The sequence below is a fragment of the Rhodnius prolixus genome, unplaced genomic scaffold (assembly GCF_049639745.1).
Source record: "Rhodnius prolixus isolate KJV_2025 unplaced genomic scaffold, Rpr scaffold_10, whole genome shotgun sequence".
Taxonomy (NCBI): domain Eukaryota; kingdom Metazoa; phylum Arthropoda; class Insecta; order Hemiptera; family Reduviidae; genus Rhodnius; species Rhodnius prolixus.
Window position 1 is genome coordinate 11,936,854 of NW_027411615.1, and position 22,339 is coordinate 11,959,192.

At 33.4% G+C, this 22,339-nt stretch overlaps 2 protein-coding genes across 8 annotated transcripts in view; one reads left to right on the forward strand and one right to left on the reverse strand.

Annotated features, from left to right (window-relative positions):
* Positions 1-18,991, forward strand: part of LOC141457264 (protein spitz-like) — a 334,980-nt gene extending 315,989 nt beyond the window's left edge. For all 3 annotated transcript variants that reach the window (XM_074133991.1, XM_074133990.1, XM_074133989.1), the window contains 5 exons: positions 11,788-11,962; positions 13,320-13,381; positions 14,098-14,233; positions 14,341-14,428; positions 17,345-18,991. In XM_074133991.1, coding sequence (XP_073990092.1) covers positions 11,788-11,962; positions 13,320-13,381; positions 14,098-14,233; positions 14,341-14,428; positions 17,345-17,416 — 533 coding nt within the window. In that variant the 3' untranslated portion in view covers positions 17,417-18,991. The remainder of the gene's footprint in view (positions 1-11,787; positions 11,963-13,319; positions 13,382-14,097; positions 14,234-14,340; positions 14,429-17,344) is intronic.
* A 1,160-nt stretch (positions 18,992-20,151) lies between these two features.
* On the reverse strand, positions 20,152-22,224 carry LOC141457265 (COX assembly mitochondrial protein 2 homolog). 5 transcript variants are annotated; one of them, XM_074133994.1, is made up of 4 exons: positions 21,954-22,205; positions 21,802-21,873; positions 21,213-21,338; positions 20,152-20,340 (listed from the first exon to the last, which is right to left on the reverse strand). In XM_074133994.1, exons 1-3 carry the CDS (start codon positions 22,032-22,034, stop codon positions 21,240-21,242), a joined length of 252 nt encoding a protein of 83 aa, XP_073990095.1. In that variant the 5' UTR covers positions 22,035-22,205; the 3' UTR covers positions 20,152-20,340; positions 21,213-21,239. The 5 variants fall into 5 exon arrangements, 4 of the variants coding, with proteins under 4 accessions (XP_073990095.1, XP_073990093.1, XP_073990096.1 ...); XM_074133992.1 differs by having other exon boundaries at positions 21,942-22,205; XR_012460286.1 differs by lacking the exon at positions 21,213-21,338 and having other exon boundaries at positions 22,091-22,224.
* Positions 22,225-22,339: the final 115 nt, after the last annotated feature.

Below are 22,339 nucleotides of genomic sequence, written 5' to 3' on the forward strand. Positions count from 1 at the left end.
AATTAAGTACTTTCTTTTATTATTTTTACAATAAGTTAAAATCAGAAGGACGTAATTCCAATTCAGTGATTTATCAGGGCGACTGAAAGATAATATTTTAGTCAGATATCCTTTATTTGAAAATATTCAACAAACATTTAATGATAAACAAAAAAAATATCGATACTCTGTAAAAATACTGAATAGTACTCAACGAAAGTACGAGGGTCGTTTGAAAAGTCCGTGCAAAAATAAAAACTACTTAATTTTTTGGGGTAAACCTTTTTTATTTTTCAACATAGTCTCCTTTTAGGCTTATACACTTCGTCCAACGCTGCTCTAGTTTGTTGATCCCTTCCGAATAATAGGATTTGTCCAAGTCTGAAAAATAGCCATTCGTTTCTGCAATCACCTCCTCGTTTGAATAAAATCTTTTTCCCGCCAGCCATTTCTTCATATTGGGGAACAAATAGTAGTCCGAGGGAGCCAAGTCTGGAGAATAGGGGGGATGTGAAACTAGTTGGAACCCTATTTCCATTAATTTTGCGACCACAACTGCTGAGGTGTGAGCTGGTGCGTTGTCGTGATGGAAAAGGACTTTTTTGTGGGCCAATCGTGGGCGTTTTTCTTGCAGCTCGGTTTTCAAACGGTCCAATAACGATGAATAATATGCACTTGTAATAGTTTTACCCTTTTCCAGATAGTCGATGAGGATTATTCCTTGCGAATCCCAAAAGACAGTCGCCATAATCTTTCCGGCCGAAGGAACGGTCTTCGCCTTTTTTGGCGCAGATTCCCCCTTGGTAACCCATTGTTTAGATTGTTCTTTGGTCTCAGGAGTGTAGTGATGTATCCATGTTTCATCCACAGTGACGAAACGACGCTTAAAGTCCTGCGGATTCTTCTGGAACAGCTGCAAACCGTCCTTGCAACACTTCACACGATTTCGTTTTTGGTCAAGCGTGAGCAATCGCGGCACCCATCTTGCGGATAGCTTTGTCATGTCCAAATGTTGATGCAAAATATTATGTACCCGTTCATTCGAGATGCCCACAGCACTAGCAATCTCACGCACCTTCACTCTTCTGTCATCCATCAGCATATCATGGATTTTATCAATGATTTCTGGAGTAGTAACCTCAACAGGGCGTCCAGAACGTTCAGCGTCACTTGGCCATCCGAAAATTTTGAAACCACTTATAAACTGTTCTAATCGAAGGTGCAGAGTCACCATAATGTTTATCAAGCTTCTCTTTAGTCTCCTGAGGCGTTTTGCCTTTCATAAAGTAGTGTTTAATCAACACTCGAAATTCTTTTTCGTCCATTTTTTGAAAATCACTCGACTTCCTCGATTCAAACGAATGCCAAACACAAAGAAATAGACCGATCTGGCTGAAACTTGGTGTGTGTTCTTCCAAGAGATGCTACTAACTAAACATAACCTCGATACGCGCCAGTGGTGCTATCTCTCTGACTTTGCACGGACTTTTCAAACGACCCTCGTATGTACCTAAAATACCTGTGTCTCATAAAACAAAAATTATAATATTGAATTTATGGTTCTGTCATCGTGATTAGGCTCATCGCTTTTCATTTAATTTGTTTAAATGAAAATTTCAACGTAAACTCCGATCTGGTAAATATTTGGCTTTATAATAATATTTAAATAGTTATTGTTTTTTAAGATACCTATTTAAAAAGTTAAGAATTGAGCTGATTTTAGTCTATTACCATTTTTTATGTTTCATAGTGATCTTAAATTTGTTAATATTCCGAAAATTGTATATCATTATAAGAAGAAAATATCACCATCTTAATTTAATCAACTTCTAAATTGACACTGGTAACTTTATCAGCCCACTGCCGATTTCCGGATAGCATTCTCTTGCTACAGACAACATAGTGAGCCGTGGCTTCTAGAAAGAGGGGGAAAAAAATATTAAGACAACAAACCTGTATAATTATTTTATTTACTACATTCGTTTCTTTGATTAAATTGTTGCAGACTCTGAAGAAATACATCTTCGGTAATATTTTTAGTGTAATCTATATTTTTGGAAGACAAATTGTCCAATAAATCAAAGTAAATATTGTTTCGTAAAATGGCTGTTAAAAGAATCGCAGAAATTTCGACCCGTTAAATTTTATGCAAAAATTATAACAACTGGAATTAAAAAACTAAAAACAAATTATGATGCTCTTCAAGGTTATTGAAGTTTAACTATTCTTGCCTTATTTTTTAAGGACTTCAATTACATTAAAACTGTCCGGTAGGACAGTTGTATAAGGATTGATCATCAAAAACTGCACGAAAAAGCGTAACGTTGAAAAGTACCCAACTTTGATATTTTTTTTCTCTTTTTCTATAAAAGATAAAATTCCAAAATTTTCTTTAAAATATAGGGCAAATCCTCCTTTATAACTGTAATTTTGTTGCAACAACATAGATTAAATAGATTTCAAGAAATAAGTGTCTGAAAATGGGCAAAAACGGCATTTTCAGAAATTCTTCTTGTTGTTACCTTTTTTGTAAACAACGTAGCGCCTAAACGCGTGAACCGATTTTCATGAATGATGTGTCATTTGATTCGGAATTTTATGTGCCTTTTGGGGGTCTCGACCCTGTACATCGACTGGGAGAGGATTTAGCCCCATGTATGTGAGGCCCCTCCAAAATTATTATTACTAATTACTCTGTAAATCTTAGCTCGATTTTGGTAAAATTTGACAGGGTGAAAAGATTAGGGCTCCCCTATGTACCATTAGAGCGATGGTTTGCTCTTATATAGAAGGAGTGTGACCAAAATTGGCTAAGATTTTTTTAATTAATTTACCAAAATCTGATGGTACTGATTGTAAAGAAGTCTTTTACAAATCTGATCAATTTTCAATTTCCTGAGTTATATTTTTGTGTTTGTTATACACATATCTATATATGTTCACGCTAGTTTTGTTTTTGAGATTCTAAACTAATCAATGATCCTATTTCTTGTTACCTGCTCTCAGCGAAGTAGTTTATATATTTTACTGTGGAGAAGTGTATTAGTTTAAAGCTAGGAGTATTTCCTAGTTACCTGGTAATAAGTCCAAGCTGCACTCCAGGTGGTCTTTAATTGAAGTCCGTATGTGTGTTTTACTAGCTGAAGATGCTAGTGGGCGGCAATTTGTCAGTTGTGTGGCGGTTCAATTAAAGTGGAAGAATGACCAAGGCGGTCCCCTATAGTTGTCGGCTTCTAATAGTGACACAATCTTCGAGTTCACTATCCAAAAAAGCCGGGCTAACTTTAAGCCAGCGCCGGCCGACCTTGTCATCTATTATCATCCTTAGTTCTTCATATTTCTCTTCAGCTCCCCTGTCTTTCTTTTTATATTTTAAAAAAAGAACTATACCTATTGAAATCTTTCAAATTATCCCAGCCGGTCTTCAAATTAACCTCACCGGCCTTTGCAACTCTACATGTTTTCTCTATATAAATATAACTATTAAAGAAACATTTTTAAAAGGAACACAGTTTTTGCCTCTAAAGGAGACAAACTCAAGACGGCACCATATAACTTCTCTCCTGAGAATTATCCTCCATGATCATGTAACTCCTTTATATTTCTGTATAATTGGCCAGAATAATAATAATAATAATATAAAAAAACTTGGACTTCCCATCATTTATAAAGTTAGCCGACCGTGATGTCGTTTGTTGTCCGGTGGCCTCATTCTCTTCTCTCAGAGAGACTAAAGCTTTATTGTTATGACTCCATTCAAAGATTTATGAAGGTTGTCTGTCCAGTGAGGCTGTTTTTTTAAGTAAATGATATGCGATACTATTTACCAAGGATTGTCACTAAACGTTACAATCAGTGATGTACCTTCTTTTTACCTTCCAAAATTAAACCTACCCAAAATATTTTTAAAATATAAAAATAAATAAATAAATAAAACATTGTTATTGTAACATTATATTGAAGATCAAAAATTAAACTAAGACTGAATCTTCACTTCAGTTGTGATTACTACTTGATATTCCCAAAATTCCCAAAATACATTTCGACTACCTTCTTAATTTGATGAGACGCGTTTTAATTATTCAGTAAATTCTTTCATCAATTCCAGACACAAAAAAGAATCCTCAAGATTTGAAGAAAACATTTCATGAAGTCGATTATTAAACTCACATTACTATTTATCGATATATTTCAACATTAGGATCAACCTGATTTGCAGTTTCTTATTACACAAATACATTATGAAGATTCAAACTATTGTTCACTTAATTTGTCACGAACATGACTAAATCCAGAATAAATTTAGTTTTTACTACAAATAATAATTCATTAAGTGCAAAAAATGAGTATATACGAATGGTTCACGTAACATTATTATTATTTATTTTTTGTTATTTATTTAAGCATTATCGATTAGTTGATATAAATAATACGGAGCAATGTTCGGGTGACCAGACATGAAGCATTTAAAAGGTTTGTTTATAAAAGTTATGTAATAACAGTCTAGCCATGTTGAATGTTGTTTATAATGTAGGAAGGTTTGAAGATTTATTATTATTGCATTTCTAAATAACATGGCCGAGATATTTATGATTTAAATAAATTTTTATAAATTTACATTTTTTTTTTTTGAAATATTGTCTGGAAATAGATTATGAATAGATCGAGCTTCCTTTTTGGAAGGTAAAGAGGAGTATTACAGAGTGGAAGAGTAAGGAAATAGTTGATTGTGTTAGTAAATCTAAAGTTAGGATTGAATGTAAATATTTAGGGAGGCATTATGGGTAAGGGGCGCCTCGTGTTTCACTTAGTTAATCTTACAACCGAACTAGACTACCTGCTTACTTCTATCACAGCTCTATTTAAGCCTCAACATTTATTTATATTTTTATTATTATCCTCTAACTTGTGTTACTCTCCCTAAAATGATAATAATAATAATTGGGGTAAATAAACACTCGACTTTTGTTTACTGCAATCGTGACAATTCTGTTGAAAATTGTTTTGCTTTCACAGCGCTGAATGATAACGTTATTATCCGTCATTGCACGCGTGTTTTCCTTACGGTTCATACTTTTATCAATTATCAGAGGTTTGTTTATTAATTAATAGCTGTTTTGTTTAACTTTCTCTGATAAAAAAGCTTTAACAAACACTTACTTAGTACCCGTCTCATCTACCTCGTGGTATAAAGGTTTCTTCGAAATCAGTTTGATTTCGGAGATGTGGGCTTTTAGCCCACAATCCTCCTAGTGTGATGGAAGGATTGCCTCATTTGGGCCTCTACACTTGCCCTATAAGAGAACCTTCAAAGTTTTGTTGGCGGTTAAAAACTCCTAATTCCTAAGACCTAAGTTTGATGATCTGTCCCAATCAGGTTGGTGCTATTGTTGATCGTTTAGATTACGCAGGAGGCACCACGAGCAGGCGATCAACTTCACCCCTTCGTCAAAAAACACTTTAAAACTTCTATCTATCTTAATCATATTTATGGTTACCACTTATACAGTATTTCAGAGATGTTTAAGGTAATTTTAATATTTACATCGCTAGTATCAGAAATTATGTAACGTTATAAAACAGAATTTAGAGATTTCAGCTATTTTTCTTTTTTTTTGAGATATTCAGTTCGTGCAACACAAATGCCATTAAATATTATCTAGGTCAGTGGTTCTCAACCTGTGGTCCGCAAGAACTAAAATATGGTCCGCGAAATACTTAACATTTTTAAAAAGTATACTCAAAACGCACATTAATATAACTGAAAACATAATCACAATGCTAATTTCTTTTTTGTGTTTTAATCTTTTATTGTAATTTACCACTGCAACAGTTGGTGCAACAAGCAAATATGGTATAAGAAAAAAGAAATAGAAGAGATCATGAGTGGAGAAGGCACCCAGTGGTGTCACTCCAGTAACGTGCTTTGCTCTCACGATAAGAGAAGATCACGAGGCCATCTTCTCTTCAATCTCCTTAGAGGATTACCTGGTAATGTGGAGGAAGATAGAAGTTTATGGTATTTACTCTCAGACGGAAAATCCTACCTCCTGTCATCTTGAACCCAACTCCTATACCAACTGGACAAAGTACGCTACCTTGGACTGCACCTAGACAAACGGTTGACATGGAATCCCCATACTAGACTGAAGAGACAAGAAACTAACCAACGCTACAAAACTTCTCGCCAGACTACTTGACAAACGATCGAAACTTAACCTACATAATAAAAGATTCTTATATCTACTGTTACTGCGACCTATTTGGTCATAGGGCATCGAAGTATGGGGATCGACTAAGCGTTCCAACTCACTATGCCTCCAGGCATTAAAGTCAAAAATACTTCGAAAACTTCTTAACGCTCCGTTCTATGTATCCTAACCTCACTATGCATAATGAACTCAAAATCCCTTTCATTACAGATCTTGCGAACACTCGTTTCTTCAAATTTCATTCCTCTACAGCCGATCATCCTAACCCTCTCATAGAACAATGCTAATTGAAGTTTTTTTAAAATCTAAAAGTAGTTTACTGTGATATTGAACCTTGTGGTCTCTGCTAACAATAAAAATATTAAAATGGTTCTCTGGTCATAAAAAGGTTGGGTTACCACTGTTCTAGGTAGATAGAACTGTACATTTTACTGTCGTGGCCATTAAAACAGATTGTTTAGAGTTGCTGTTCTCTCCAAAAATTAGAATTTAAGGGGAAAAAAATCTTTCAAATTTATAAAAATATGGTAGCAATTATATTTATCTAGCTAATTTAGAGAAAATCAATAGCGCCTATTTACATAAGTCGCGAGTTGGAAGTAAAAACATATAACATCAGTTTAATTGCACTAAAACAACAAAATAAAGTAAATAATAATAATAATAATAATAATAATAATTTTGCCGCGACTTTGTTAATCAGAAGCGGTCATAATTTCCAACCGGGAACCCACAAACTTTCAGCTTTTTGTGATTGAGACATTTCATACTCAACTACCATATTTATATTTTTAAACAAATTACTCTTCCAAGGTCCAGCGGGGAGAAAGTAATCATTCTTTTTTTAAGGTGCACATTAATCAGGGGATGTATGTCGTAACTTCGTAATAATTAAGTTGGTAATAAGATAATAAAATTCCTTTACGCTTTAATTAGTATAATAATTAAATTCCTTATTAGCCAAAAACAAAATTACACTGGTTAGTCTTGTGGAAATATTTAAGTTGCTCAACCTGTACATATTTTTTTCTTTTTTAATCATTTATTCCATGAGGTTTCAATTTTTAGTTTTCACTGTAAGAATTATCCTAACTAGTGTTTTGTTAATCAAATCCTATTTGTTATCCTCCAGTATATTACATAATTTAAGTAGCAGTAACATTCAACGTACGAGGTCTGTAAATTAAGTAATGAGACTGATTTTTTTATTCAAAAAGAATTACAATTCTATATTGTCACCTTCAAAATAACTTCCTTCTGAAGCCACACAGCGCTGGAGACGTTTCTTCCACTCCTCATAGCAGTGCTCGAACTCCGATACTGGAATAGCCTTCAGCTGGTCGGTTACAGCCGTTTGAATGTTTTCGACTGTCCCAAAATAAGTTCCCTTGAGGTGATTTCCGGAAGGTGTCATTACTGGTGACGAGTCTTGGGTGTTTCACTACGACCTAGAAACCAAGCGCCAGAGCATGGAGTGGCACACTTCAACCTCTCCAAGGCCCAAAAAAAGCAAGGAATGGCGAAGTCGAAGATCAAATGCATGCTGATTTGTTTTTTCAATATCCACGGAATCGTCCACAGTTTCTACCTCAAGGTCAAACGGTCAATCAACACTTTTACCGAGAGGTTTTTGAAAAACTTCGACAAAGGGTCATTCGTGTGAGAGACCCAACATCAAGAACAAGTGGGTGTTGCATCATGATAATGCTCCTTGTCACACAGCAATTTCAATAAACCAGAGTTTTTGGCCAGTAAAAACATTCCTGTGGCTCCTCAGCCTCCATATTCGCCTTACTTGAGTCCTTGTGACTTTTTTCTCTTGCCGAAGTTGGAAAAATCAACTCAAGGGAACTCATTTTGGGACAGACGAAAACATTCAAACGGCTGTAACCGACCAGCTGAAGGCTATTCCAGTATCGGAGTTCGAGCACTGCTATGAGGAATGGAAGAAACGTCTCCAGCGCTGTGTGGCTTCTGAAGGAAGTTATTTTGAAGGTGACAATATAGAATTGTAATTCTTTTTGAATAAAAATAGTTTAAAAAATCAGTCTCATTACTTAATTTACAGACCTCGTATATATTTCAGCTAGTTCTGAGAGAGTACATAAAATCTTTATATAAACAGTTCATACATGGATATCTCTCAGCGCTCCATCTTTAAACTCTTACGATTCTGTGAATTTGCTCGCTAAAACATTTTAAGTGTGGTAAAACGAGAAATAATAAGGTATACACTCTTTGTCTGGGTTCATTGTTTACAATAACAACAACCCAGGCCCTTTTACAATGCTTTCATATATAAGTTTGTAAACTTAATAAATCTAGTAGAAGGATGTGGGAAGTAAAGTGAGACAATGATGTCAGTGTGGGGTCCTCAGCTCGTGCTCTCGGTGTCATGCGATCTGTGTGTTATGCCCTATCACCGCTATCTTGCAGGGGAAATTGCCACTAGATACCAACTAGGGTGGCCACTTCAATACTAAACATCCATTATTCAAACAGGAATTATTATTAATTTCTAATAGTTACTTTAACTCTTGTTTACAAAATAAATTAATATACAGAAATATTTAATATTGTCAATTACTATAAAAGAATTGATTATATTGCTTCTAAAAATTCATTAAATTTATCATTTATTATTTATTTATTTATCATATTTATTCATTTAAATTCATTATTTATTAATTCATTCCAAACGTAGCAATTTATTTATTCATTTAAATTCATTATTTATTAATTCATTCCAAACGTAGCAATTTTATCAGACGTTTCTAACCCATATTGTACGTTTAAAAAACAGTAATATTATCGGTGTTTATAGATTATTTTAGTATAGTTTTTTTTTAAGATTTAAAATTTAAAAAATCCAAAACTGCGTCCCTCTTTTCTTGACGTGAATACGTCTTTAAATTTGCTATCATTTGGGGGGCAATCCAAAAAACCTAATGATAACAAAATCAGGGGATAAAGTTTGGCATTATAGTTTCGAACCTATCGTCTACATTCAAAATTAGCTAAAGGATCAAAGAATTCCTTAAGATAAGCGAGGACTGTGACGCATCGCGCGCGCGGTGGAGGGGAAAGCGCCGCCATTTTGAGATCATTTTGCTGCGTATCGAGATTTGCAATTAGTATAACTTTTGACTCGGAGAAGCTACGATGTTCGTTTAAGTTTTAGTCGCCAGCTGTCGTCACAATCTATCGATTGTATATAAAACATTAGTATAAAATAGTGACAGTGAATTTAATAAGGTGTTAGAATAAAAAAATATTATCAAAAATATATAATGTCGGCCTATACGCGTCGAAAAACCAAAACCAAATACAGAGATCGTATACGGTTGGAAAGGGCTTCTCAAGAACAATCGAATGGTAATAATAAAACACCATATGACCGAGTCAAGCCGTGTCGGAAACGTAAAAGAATGAATGCGGCCGAGTGGATCAACGACGGTGTCCAGTACATCTGCAGCTGGGGCGGTTGAAATTATGCAAGTGGATGATGAAATCGCTTCTACATTGAAAACGGACTGTATAGGCATAGATTGTGTTCGATCATCGATTTGTTTCCTTGATTTTATCCTAAATACATAAATAAAAATATTTTATATAAAAAATATAACCCGTTACGTAAACGTATTCACGTACAACACACGGACGTGTCCATGACACAGCCACACGTTAATTTTTTTTTTTGGGGGGGGGTTTATTGTAGTAAAAAACACATGGCAAAAAACAAAAATATTGATAGACCAAAAAAAAATTTAACAGTATTTATTTCTGGATCCCTTTGCGGAAGAAATTTGAAAAAATTGATAATAAGCGGTTAACTTGGTTTATTAATTGGCTTTAAAAATTATTAGGGGCTTAGAAAAAAATGGATTAAGCCCCGAATTTTGTTTCTAAACATTTTTTATCTATGATAAAGTTACTTTTTCAGAGATTAAGCTTAATAATTCTACTAACAACCTGATTGGATTTTGCAAACTAACCTTGACAAAAATAACCTATATATGTGATTGCAAATAATTCGGATTTACACTCATGAAATTCATTCAGTGAAAAATCAAGAGCGAAATTATATTTAGTGAGTTTATAAACCTTCACGATCGATAATTCAGTGTTGTTATTTAGTTATAAACACATAGTTTAAAAAAAAAAACAAAGAAACAAAAAATACTTTATGAAACAGAACTATAGTGAATAGTTTGTAAACCATATGCTATTGCTGCCATATCTCCTAGTGCTCTATGATCTTTTGGTAGACCTAAATTACTGCTAGTAATTACCTACAGGCAAGTACCTTAGTTACGGGGTCAACACCGCCGCTATATCTACAACTTTTGACTTTATCTTTTTTTTTCCTATAGCGCAAATTATTAGCTATACCTCCTGTTTCTTTAGACATTCCACCAAAACTCTTGGTATTAGAGCTTTTTCAGTTCAATTTTTTTTCTCCCTTATGTTCTACGGAGTTAGAACATTAAAAAAAAAATGTTCACCATTTTGGAGTAGATAGTGTTTATATCTTTCTGCTACAATGTATAAAGTTATTTCTTAACTTAATTTTGTAATCTGAATGTTAACTGAGTTATTATTATATAGATTACAGTCCAAATAAAATTTCATTTGTGGTCTACCTTATTTTTCTTCAAAGATTTGAAACCTCCCTGACATTTGCACAACAATGCATAACAGATAGATGTAATCCATTTATAATTATAAAAACAGTGTATAATAAATTCTAGAAGGAGATTCTAAGAAAGATCAATTAATAGGGTGATTAAAACAAAATAATAACAATTTAAACCCATTCACAATACGTTTGCAACCATGTATTTTAATAATTTTTAATCTCGGTGGGTTCATTCTTTAAAAATATAATGTCTCCTTAAAATAATTCAATTTGGAGCATTCAAAGGCTGTAACCTAACATTATAATAAAAAATTATTTGATTTACTACTGGATAATAAAATTATATAACAGTAAGGCTTCGTGTGCCATAGACTAAAGAAATTTAATGTATATTGTACAATTAAGAAGGCAGTGATTAACAAATATGGTGTCCCTTTAAACATGCCTTTAGCACTCAATTATTTTTATTTTCAATCTACTGTACTTCTTCTCTAGCCGTAAAGTTAGTTAGTTATTGAAGAAAATAGGTTCAATTTTAAGTATAGTTAGAGTTATATAAGTTTATGTACTAAAACATAGTTGAACACATTAATTATAAGAATAAACCAACATTAATGTACCTTATTATTTTTTTTTTTTTTTTTTTTTTTTTTTTTTTTTTTTTTTTTTTTGCGCATCAACAGCTGAGGTCATTAGCGCCCGGAGCTTTTTCCAGTGCACTGCCGGCCTCCGGACAGTGTTCTCTCGTTACAGACAACACTGTCCATCACCGGACAGTGAGCTGTAAGAAGCTCCTAGGAAGAGAAAATCTAAGGGTCAGCTGCTGGATTCGAACCCGGGACCTCCGCGTGGGAGTCCAGTATGCTAACCTCATAGCTAATCCCTTCCCTTTATTATTTTATTACAAGACAGAAAAAAAAAATTAACTATATTTTTTACTCTTTTTTTTTGTTACAGAGACATGTTCCAGCAGATCAACACCGAAACCAAGACCTCCTGGATTGGCTACATCCAGACCGAACGTTACATTCCACACATACGGTTGTCCAACACAGTACGACAAATATTACTGTTTAAACGGTGCCACTTGCTTTACAGTGAAGATTGGCGAAACTCATTTATACAACTGCGAGTAAGTACTATTAAATAAATAAATAATGAGATAATCAACATTATATTATTATTAATTTTTCTATTTATTGAAAGATTGTAGGAAAATAATGACTAATACCATAATAAATACTTTAATTCAAAATAGACACTTGAATTTTTTTTGTTAGTAAAACAGACATTTAGAAAGAAATTGAACAATATTTATTCTAACCTGTAAGATTCATTAAGTAATTTAAAATAATTTATTCAGTAATTTTATTAGAAAAGTTTGTCTGCAAGAGTTACTCGTAATACAACATATAAATTGCTTAATAATTGCTAGTAATACATGTAAAATAATTCTGGCAATAATCAAACTTAAAATATTAATCCCATTATTTGGGACATAAATCCTACAAACTTCTGATTAATAATCAAACCATGAAAATGTAATTAAGTTTAATGAAACATTGTTCAATTTCCCAAATCTTATTAAGTATAAACGTATTCATTAGGTTTTATAAAATTAATGGAATATTTTAATATTGAAATGTAAACAGTAAAGATTTCTGCGAAATCTGTGTTAGTTAGTGTACAAGAAGGGACCTAATGTCACACCCATATACTAGGTGAAATAATGTTCTCATATAATAAATAGTTAAAGGTATGTTGTTTGTGTCGAATACATATACATATATATATATATATATTTTGAGCATCTAATCCGAGAATGTTGTGGGACATCACGTACATTTTGTACATTAAGGCGTTACCTTTCTTAACAGGTAGCATCTTTGATACCTGTACACTTTTGTAAGGCCATCTTCTTGTTTGTTTATAATTGAACTTTAAGAAGAAAATTTGTACATATTATAGAATTTTATTCATTTATTTTTAATTTATTCAATCAAAAACAATTAAAACAATGTTCAAGCACTGTTATAGTTTTGTAGATAATTACTTATCTTTTAAAGGGCAAATACCACAGCTGTCAAAAAAAAAAACAAGTTATCTGGTAAAAGTAATTCATGTTCGTGTCCAAGCATTTTAATGTCCAAAGAAGACATGACCTTGCATCTTGGGCTACACTAATGTCTACTACTATCCTAAAAATGTTTCCTTTACTTACAATGTAGATTCCATTTAAGATTTTCTTTTCTCTATAAAATGTGTGTAACAGTAAAGTGAGGTTCCGGGTGGAGATTTATGTGACCAATGACGTCCCTTCTTGTTTACATTTTCATTGTTCTCTGATTCAAGAATGTAATAAATTCTTATACCTTAATAAGTAATATTTTTCAGCCCTAGAACTTTGCTTTTAATTGTGTCATAAAAAATTATGTGCAAAATCTAATTTATTTACCTTTGTCTAACTAACTTCATGTTTTTTTTTACAGATGTGCAGATGGATTCATAGGGGAAAGATGCGAATTCAAAGATCTGGAAGGATCTTACATGCGTAAGTATTTTTTTTACCAATTATTTATTGTCACAGCTTTCACTAAACATACGGTTAATTCAAATAAATAAATAGAGAGGAAATGAGTTGGCTGCACTGAATTCAAACGCGGAGATCCCAGTAGCATTGTACACCTGGTGACATTTTTTTTTTTTATAGCAACCCTTACAGCTCACTCATAATTCAGTCCAACCATGTCTGTAACGAGGTAACACTTCCCGGAGACTGGCAGAGTTACTGAAAATATTACGGATGCTAGTCCCATAGTTGTTGCCTGGCTTTTATCAATAATTTTAAAAATAAAAGCTAATACGAAATAAGCGAATGTTTTCTTTTTTAGTTCTAGCAGGTCTTATTGACAAATTCTCTCAAAGTGTTATAGTTCGTGTGGTAAAGAATTCATTTCCTCTTAAACTAATTTTAAACAAAAATGAAAATAATTTTAAATGGATTGCTATTTGGATTTTAAGAAAATCTTTAAAAACATTTTGTAAAGTAATGCTAAAACTCCTAAAGAGAGGTGAGGAAAAATTTCAACTTCAAATATTGAGTTAAATAAGTAGAGCACACAATTATATCTGAGTCTATTGTACATTGTTTATTATTATTTCTAAGAATATTTTTAATTAAAATCCATACTCAAATGTTAACGAAGCAGTAGAATTAAATATTTTTATGGATTAATTGATTCATTTCATTGTTTCTCTTGTTCACAGCTTCAAAGCATCGAGTAATGCTAGAGACAGCTAGTATTGCGTCAGGGGCGACGATAGCTGTATTTCTGGTAGTAGTGATTTGCATGTTCATTTACGTGCGCATCCAACGCCGACATAAACAGAATCTTGTTATAAGGTAAAAACATATAATATATTTCAAATTTTATTTTTTTAATTGTCGCAATTAAGAGTATTTTTTATTTTTTATTGGTCATTAATTGATATTTTTATTTTATTTAATAGTAATGGCGAAAGCAGTGGCGATCTAGAAAAAAGAGTGCCAACTGGTAGAAGGGAACAGACACGAATATCTCTTCATCATATCACCGTGGTGAGTAATTTTGTTTGTTCCTTACAAAATATCGGCGTACTTAAACCCTGAGCCGCTAACTCAGTCTAAAGGCATTCCCAGATTAACTTAGAGCTGATAACACAGAGGTTCAGCGCTTTGATGATGCCCTAGATTTAGATTTTTACTCGGCGGGACGGGACCCACGCCCCACGGCACTGCAGCCACCAAGAGGCTTATTGTGCCTTCCCTTGAGTCTAGTAGGTGAAACTTCCCCATCTTAGAAGGTAGAGGGCTTTCCCTACCAGTTCCTTCTGCGCTAAAATCTCCCCTGGTCTCTAGGTACCAAAGATTTCGTAGCGCAGTCTCTCGCAGTGCAACGCAATCGAATAACAGGGGAGAGGCCGTTTCTTCCTCTTCCTGGCACAAACTGCACAATGGGTCCGAGATAATAAGCCCTATCTTGTGCAGGTGCTTCCTGAACCTTCCGTGCCCCGTGAATAGGCCTGTAATCAGAGTGATCTGATTCCTGCCCAAACCTAGAATCACTTTGGTTCTTTGTTTGCACAACAAGGGCATAACCCTCTTGCTGTGTTTGACCCCAGGAAGCATCACCCAGTACTTTTCATGTTCTCTCCAGATCCCAGTCTTTGAGAGCCTCACGAACTGCACCCCTAGTGATCCCTAGGACTGGTTCCGGGCCAATGAAGGGAGTACTAGCTCCTTTCCTGGCCAACTGATCAGCTATGATGATGCCATAACTATTGAAAAGACTGACAATCTCCCGATTGCAGATAAGATACAAGATGCTTCGAAACTTTCCCATAGGGGTCCCGAATTGCCTGGTTCTTGGCCTAAAAGCTGCAGTCTTAATGCCACAGAGGTCAGATTCCCTGCTGTATTCCAAACTCTCTACTTATATTTATAGAAACATTTCTGAAGAAATTGTATATTTCTTGAACATTTCGTCCATGGATAGGTACCAAATAGTGGAGCTTAGCATGAGAGATGTCCACTCTATGCTGCCGATGGATAAGAATAATTGTAATTGTTGAAATACTTACTAGCCAGCTTAAACGAGTTTCAGAAACCATCGTTCACAACCACATTTCTTGATACAACTTGTGCTTCAACCCTGACACTCTGGACTACTTTAAAAACTTAGAAACCCAAACGCTTCAGACAATATAGAACTGAGCGATAGATTCTCGTAGGACTTCCCCAAGAGGCAGTTCATGAGTCCCCTATACTTCAATCTCGGACATTGTAGAACCATTCTCTACTTATGATAGGATAGCCTCCTCCAACAAAGAGTTGTTCAACACGTGTATTTCTTCCCCAAGAATGCGGTCTTTTAATGCCAACTGCCACATAGAATAAGTCCCCCAAGAGGCAGTTCATGAGTCCCCTATACGAGGGTCGTTTGAAAAGTCCGTGCAAAAATAAAAACTACTTAATTTTTTGGGGTAAACCTTTTTTATTTTTCAACATAGTCTCCTTTTAGGCTTATACACTTCGTCCAACGCTGCTCTAGTTTGTTGATCCCTTCCGAATAATAGGATTTGTCCAAGTCTGAAAAATAGCCATTCGTTTCTGCAATCACCTCCTCGTTTGAATAAAATCTTTTTCCCGCCAGCCATTTCTTCATATTGGGGAACAAATAGTAGTCCGAGGGAGCCAAGTCTGGAGAATAGGGGGGAAGTGAAACGAGTTGGAACCCTATTTCCATTAATTTTGCGACCACAACTGCTGAGGTGTGAGCTGGTGCGTTGTCGTGATGGAAAAGGACTTTTTTGTGGGCCAATCGTAGGCGTTTTTCTTGCAGCTCGGTTTTCAAACGGTCCAATAACGATGAATAATATGCACATGTAATAGTTTTACCCTTTTCCAGATAGTCGATGAGGATTATTCCTTGCGAATCCCAAAAGACAGTCGCCATAAACTTTCCGGCCGAAGGAACGGTCTTCGCCTTTTTTGGCGCAGATTCCCCCTTGGTAACACATTGTTTAGATTGTTCTTTGGTCTCAGGAGTGTAGTGTTGTATCCATGTTTCATCCACAGTGACGAAACGACGCTTAAAGTCCTGCGGATTCTTCTGGAACAGCTGCAAACCGTCCTTGCAACACTTCACACGATTTCGTTTTTGGTCAAGCGAGAGCAATCGCGGCACCCATCTTGCGGATAGCTTTGTCATGTCCAAATGTTGATGCAAAATATTATGTACCCGTTCATTCGAGATGCCCACAGCACTAGCAATCTCACGCACCTTCACTCTTCTATCATCCATCACCATATCATGGATTTTATCAATGATTTCTGGAGTAGTAACCTCAACAGGGCGTCCAGAACGTTCAGCGTCACTTGTGCCCATATGGCCACTCCGAAAATTTTGAAACCACTTATAAACTGTTCTAATCGAAGGTGCAGAGTCACCATAATGTTTATCAAGCTTCTCTTTAGTCTCCAGAGGCGTTTTGCCTTTCATAAAGTAGTGTTTAATCAACACACGAAATTCTTTTTCGTCCATTTTTTGAAAATCACTCGACTTCCTCGATTCAAACGAATGCCAAACACAAAGAAATAGACCGATCTGGCTGAAACTTGGTGTGTGTTCTTCCAAGAGATGCTACTAAGTAAACATAACCTCTATACGCGCCAGTAGTGCTATCTCTCTGACTTTGCACGGACTTTTCAAACGACCCTCGTACTTCAATCTCGGACATTGTAGAACCATTCTCTACTTATGACAGGATAGCCTCCTCCAACAAAGATTAGTTCAACACGCATATTCCTTCCCAAGAATGCGGACTTTCAATGCCAACTACCGCATATAGTTCTCGAAGCATCATGTTAACACCAGCCTTAGGAATAAAGTTTTATCTAAACAACATAAAAGTGCACTTAGATGTACCTAGTAATGCTTCAAGCTAATAATCAAATTTCAAATGCTTGTTTCAGGAAAGAAGCGGTGGAAGTGACAGCCTAAGCTCGGCAGTGTACACTGGCCAAACGCTTCTCGAACCTCCATAGCAGTTATGTTAGGAATTGCCAGCCTATGACTCCGAATGTGTGACAGCACAATATCGACTTTATAACTTACTGTCTCTCTATAGCTTCATTTTCTTTTTTTCTACCTATAACTTAAAAAAATAATTTTGTGTATTATTGACGTCGTGTTTTTATAATGGACTATTTAAAATATGTGTCGATTTAGCTTACATTCCACGCTCTACTGTTGGATTGATACATTTTTTTTGTTTTTTGTTAATTTAAGTGGGAGAGAAATTTAAGAGATTCATTATTGCAAAGTGATATAAAATGAACGTAAATTACTCGCTAACTTAAATATTGAACTCATTTACTCCAAATATATATTTGGAATATATAATGTTTGGAGTATATTTATATACTCGAGTATTCAAAATAATTTAAGTATAATTAACACGGATTGTACATATTAATATTTGTACATATTTATTTTCCAACTAAATTAATATAAAATACCTGAATAAATTGATAATAAGAAAATAAAATGAGCAACACATAAAAATAATAGAAATTCTCTGCCATATTTCTGTATGTATATTACGTGTTTAAATTGTCGCAGCAAGTCCACACGAGGTACACACAGGTTTTTTGTTTTTTTTAAATTGTTGAATTGTAATAAATAGTAAATTATATATACATATATAAATATTAAATATGAACTTGGTTCCTAATTTATTATTAATTGTAATTATATTTAGAATTCATTTCTTAATTTGTAAATAAATATACGCAGTACTTCTTATTTTTGTTTAGTCCCTTGTTGCTCATTGGTATATTGTCTTTGTAAGATTACAAAATTAAAATAACTGTTTATTTAAAATAAATAATAAATTTAAAAAAAAATATACCAAAGATAGTGTAACATAGAATTTGGGCATCAAGGACAGTTTATAAATAATATTTAAGATTTTTCACTGATTTTTTTAATTCTAGTTTAAAAGAAAATTGTGGAAGGAAAACTAAATAAAAACAGATTTAATTTTTACCAAAGTTAATTTATTTTATTTTATTTTATTTTTGATAGCATTTATAGACTTGTCCATTTCAAATTTTAAACGTAATAATTTATAAAAGCAAATCGTTTCTATTCATGAAATGCTTCAGGAAAAAATTATTTGTGATTTAGTGTGGCACCGATATAAATAATTTCTATGGCCAATGAAATTATGTTTTTAATATTATTTTAAAACTAATAGTCAGGATACTAACTGTAAAAAAATTACCTTGGAAATTTTCCTCTTAATGATATGACAGTTTTTTTTGTTTTAATTTAAGGAAACCAATACATTTTTTTGGCCAATGTGCAGTTGAAGTGGATAAGTAAAAAATTAACTGATTGAAAAATAAAATAAAATGCATACTTGTATAATTATATATATTGTAATTTTTGTACATGTGACTTTCTAGGGCCCTAGTCAGCTAGCCAGCTTCAATCCGTAAATTATAGACTTAATAATAAATTAAAAAAATAAAAAAATAAATGAAAATCCTTTTTATTAGTCTGCCTCAATAGCAAGTAAAGGGAAAATATGTTTAATAAAAATGCATAATATATGATGAGTATTATTATTTATTTAAAAAAAGTAAATAAAATAACCTTCTTCAAAACTGTTTCAATATTTTCAGCTTGTTAAAAAAAAAACCTTCGCTTAGTAAAAGGTGCAGATTAAATAACCTAACTCCATAAGTAAACAAATTAGCCAACATGTGATAACTTTTAGTAATTTATTTTTTACCTAAATAAAGAACTCTAGTAGCAAACATTGGCTATAACGTAAATTAAAGTACAATAATTACAGAAAAATGTATAGAAAACGAAAGATTTGTTTGTACGCGAAATGGATATTTAACCACCTGGTAACGATATTATTTCCACATCTTTTGACACCTTAGCGACAAATATGCATTGTCCTTGGTACCCAGTGGTGCCACAAAATATTCGTGTGCTTATTACTCATATTATAAATTTTTCTATTTATTCCTCCCTGCCAGCCTTATTAACTGAGAGAGTTAACCTATAATAAAAAAAAAAAATACGGGTTTTAAAGCTCCACAGCAACTGCTAAATGCGAATCAAGAAAACATATCACAATATTGAATCTCTTGACAAGACCTAGAGGCCTTCATCTCCATTGCTTGGATAAGAATTCCAATTAGTCATTGTTTACAGATTGGAACGATCTGTAAGTAACCAATCTGATACTACCTTGGGCTTCTCAAAAGAGTTTTAAAATCATGTTCCAGACACCAATTGATTCAACCAACTCAAACCACTTTTTTTTTTTTGTAAATCACATAATTCCACGATATATGTATGCTTAGTGAATTGCACACCAAGTTTAATGGAATAAATCTACGAGAAAAACAAGCAACACTAAATTATTTTACATTTATTTTATTCACTAAGGTATAAAGCTCTATAACTACTCTTGATATATTTTATATTAATAACAGTTAATAAAATATACTAAATGGTTCTGGTGTCGGCGTTGTACCTTCTACACTCTTTCTCTATCTCCAGATTTAGAAACATGTCGCGTCATAGGCTTAACTCCTATTTCCTATCAGCCTCAAGTGAATTTTAAAATAGTCTCTTTCAGCAAGCAATAGACGTTCAGATGTTCTCCCCATTTTACCTTCAAATTTAGGATGTATCCAAGTATACTAGATAAACTATGAAAAGTTATTTAAGAAGTAAGGGAATTACCACCAATCACTAAACCAGATAATATTTTTATTTTTGAATAAACTTTTAAACATAATTGAACGGTACTTTCTACACTAAATATCGAACATTTAATTGACATACATTATTTTCAAGATGTGGCCGCCGAAGACATTTTTTGCCTCATTGCTTCTCTTCTCCTCTCTCCCTCTTCAGCATTTTTCTTTCTATTAGCTTCTCTCTGCATCAAGAAACTTATTGATTAAACAAAACTAAAGCAGTGATGAACACATAAGAAATTATATTAATAATTCGAAGCAGTAACAAGAACTGCGAAATAAGAAAGGTAAATTTGAAAAAGAAGAATAGGTCTAATATACAGTGTGAATTTATTTCAATAATTCCTTTCCTATTTTATTTAAAATAAGCAAATTGGTATTAATAATTCCAAAGTTGTTTTTTGAAATAAATTTGTTAATGACATAAAATAGATTAATTTTTTCCAACTGCATCTGAGATTCGTTAGCGCTCGGAGCATTTTTCAGATTGTTTCCTAATATTTGATTTAATGTTTTCAGTCATTAATTTCAAACGCATTGTGTGAATGACTTTTATTATCGACAACTATAGTAATTAAATGACATCGAATGAATTATATGCAGCAAAACAGAAGCTGCGGCCACTTACCAAAACTTGTATAAAACAATTAAGTTACATATCTCTGAGCTATGCATTTGAAGAAACCAACATATTTTCAGGATAACTGCATAAATCTCTAGTGATGTTAATAAAATTAAAAAATTTTGCGTGTACCATGATGTTCAAACTAATGTTAGGTTCCTCCAAAGGCCTGAATTATGAATTATCAGTCTACTTGAATTATCTAATCGCCGCAGAATTAACTCAAACGATTTATTTGGAATTTGAAATTGAAAAGTAATTTTTAACTGCCATCTTTCTGACAAATTCGCAATAATTTGTGACTAAATATCTCACATCAATTTCTTAAGAGGAATTATAACATATAATTCATCCATTTAAAATTATGATGATCCTGGTAACAACCGCTAATAGTCCTGCTTGTAATACAAAAACTAGTATGCATTTTCGTACCTCGCCTCATCTTATAGAATCTCTGCCCTATAGTACCGGGGAAGACAATATCTCCGAACTATACGGCGAAGACGATACATAATGGGCATCCCTAGTAGAAATAGTAATAGGGTCTTCTTCCGTAACCTGAAAGCAGGAATGTTCGGCATGAATAATTTTACCACGATTTATAAACTCCAAAGAATCTAAAGGACGGTAATTAGAAACCATTATAATCGGAAGTTCATTTTGATATTTACGATTATCACAATATTTACGATTAATAGTCACTACATCACCGGCCGAAAGTTTTTTTTAAGAAATCAATGTCCCAATTATTTATGTTGAATTCTTCAAGTACAATGAGTTTATGAACATTCAATAACATGTCAAACGGATATGGAATACGACTACTTGGCCCATAAAAAACCAAATCGCGCAAACCTCTAATAAGATTAGTTATAATAGTACTTTTCCCAACATTAGAAGGGCCACATAAATACAAATGCTTCTTTTTATAATAATAATCTGTTGTAACAAAGATAAAGTCATTAAATAAGACGATAAATCAAAACCCATCCGATAATAAAATACAAATCATTCAACTTACTTCCTTCTTTAGGCATCTAAGTAGTTCCCTATCTGCTTCGGAACAGGCACCAAAAAATTTTGAAATTTTGTTCTATAAAAAAAAGGAAGCTTTAAAGTTTTATTCATAAGAACTAATCACGATTTCTGAGCTTTATGCACCTTATGTCTTACATTTGTATGGCAGTCTTTGAGTTTCGAAATTAAAATATTACATTCTTCAGTATGTAAATGAGGAGACAAGTCTGGGTGCATTTTAAAATATTTTTTAAAAAATTAACACCAACAGCCAAGGGCTCAAAGATGCATACCTTTGAATAATAAATATTAAATCTGCCTAGATGTAACCTTCTTTGAAAATAACCTTCTTCAAACTGTTTCCTGAGTGTTCTCGTAATAAATGTATAGTTTTAAGATGTATACATAGGCAGCAGCACTTACTAAAAAAACTTACTGATGTTATCACAAAAATCGAATTTTCATATGTATGATTTACTTAAGAGGCATAATAAAATTAGAGCAAAATTCTCAGTTTATTTTGCAAAATTGAATGCGAAATA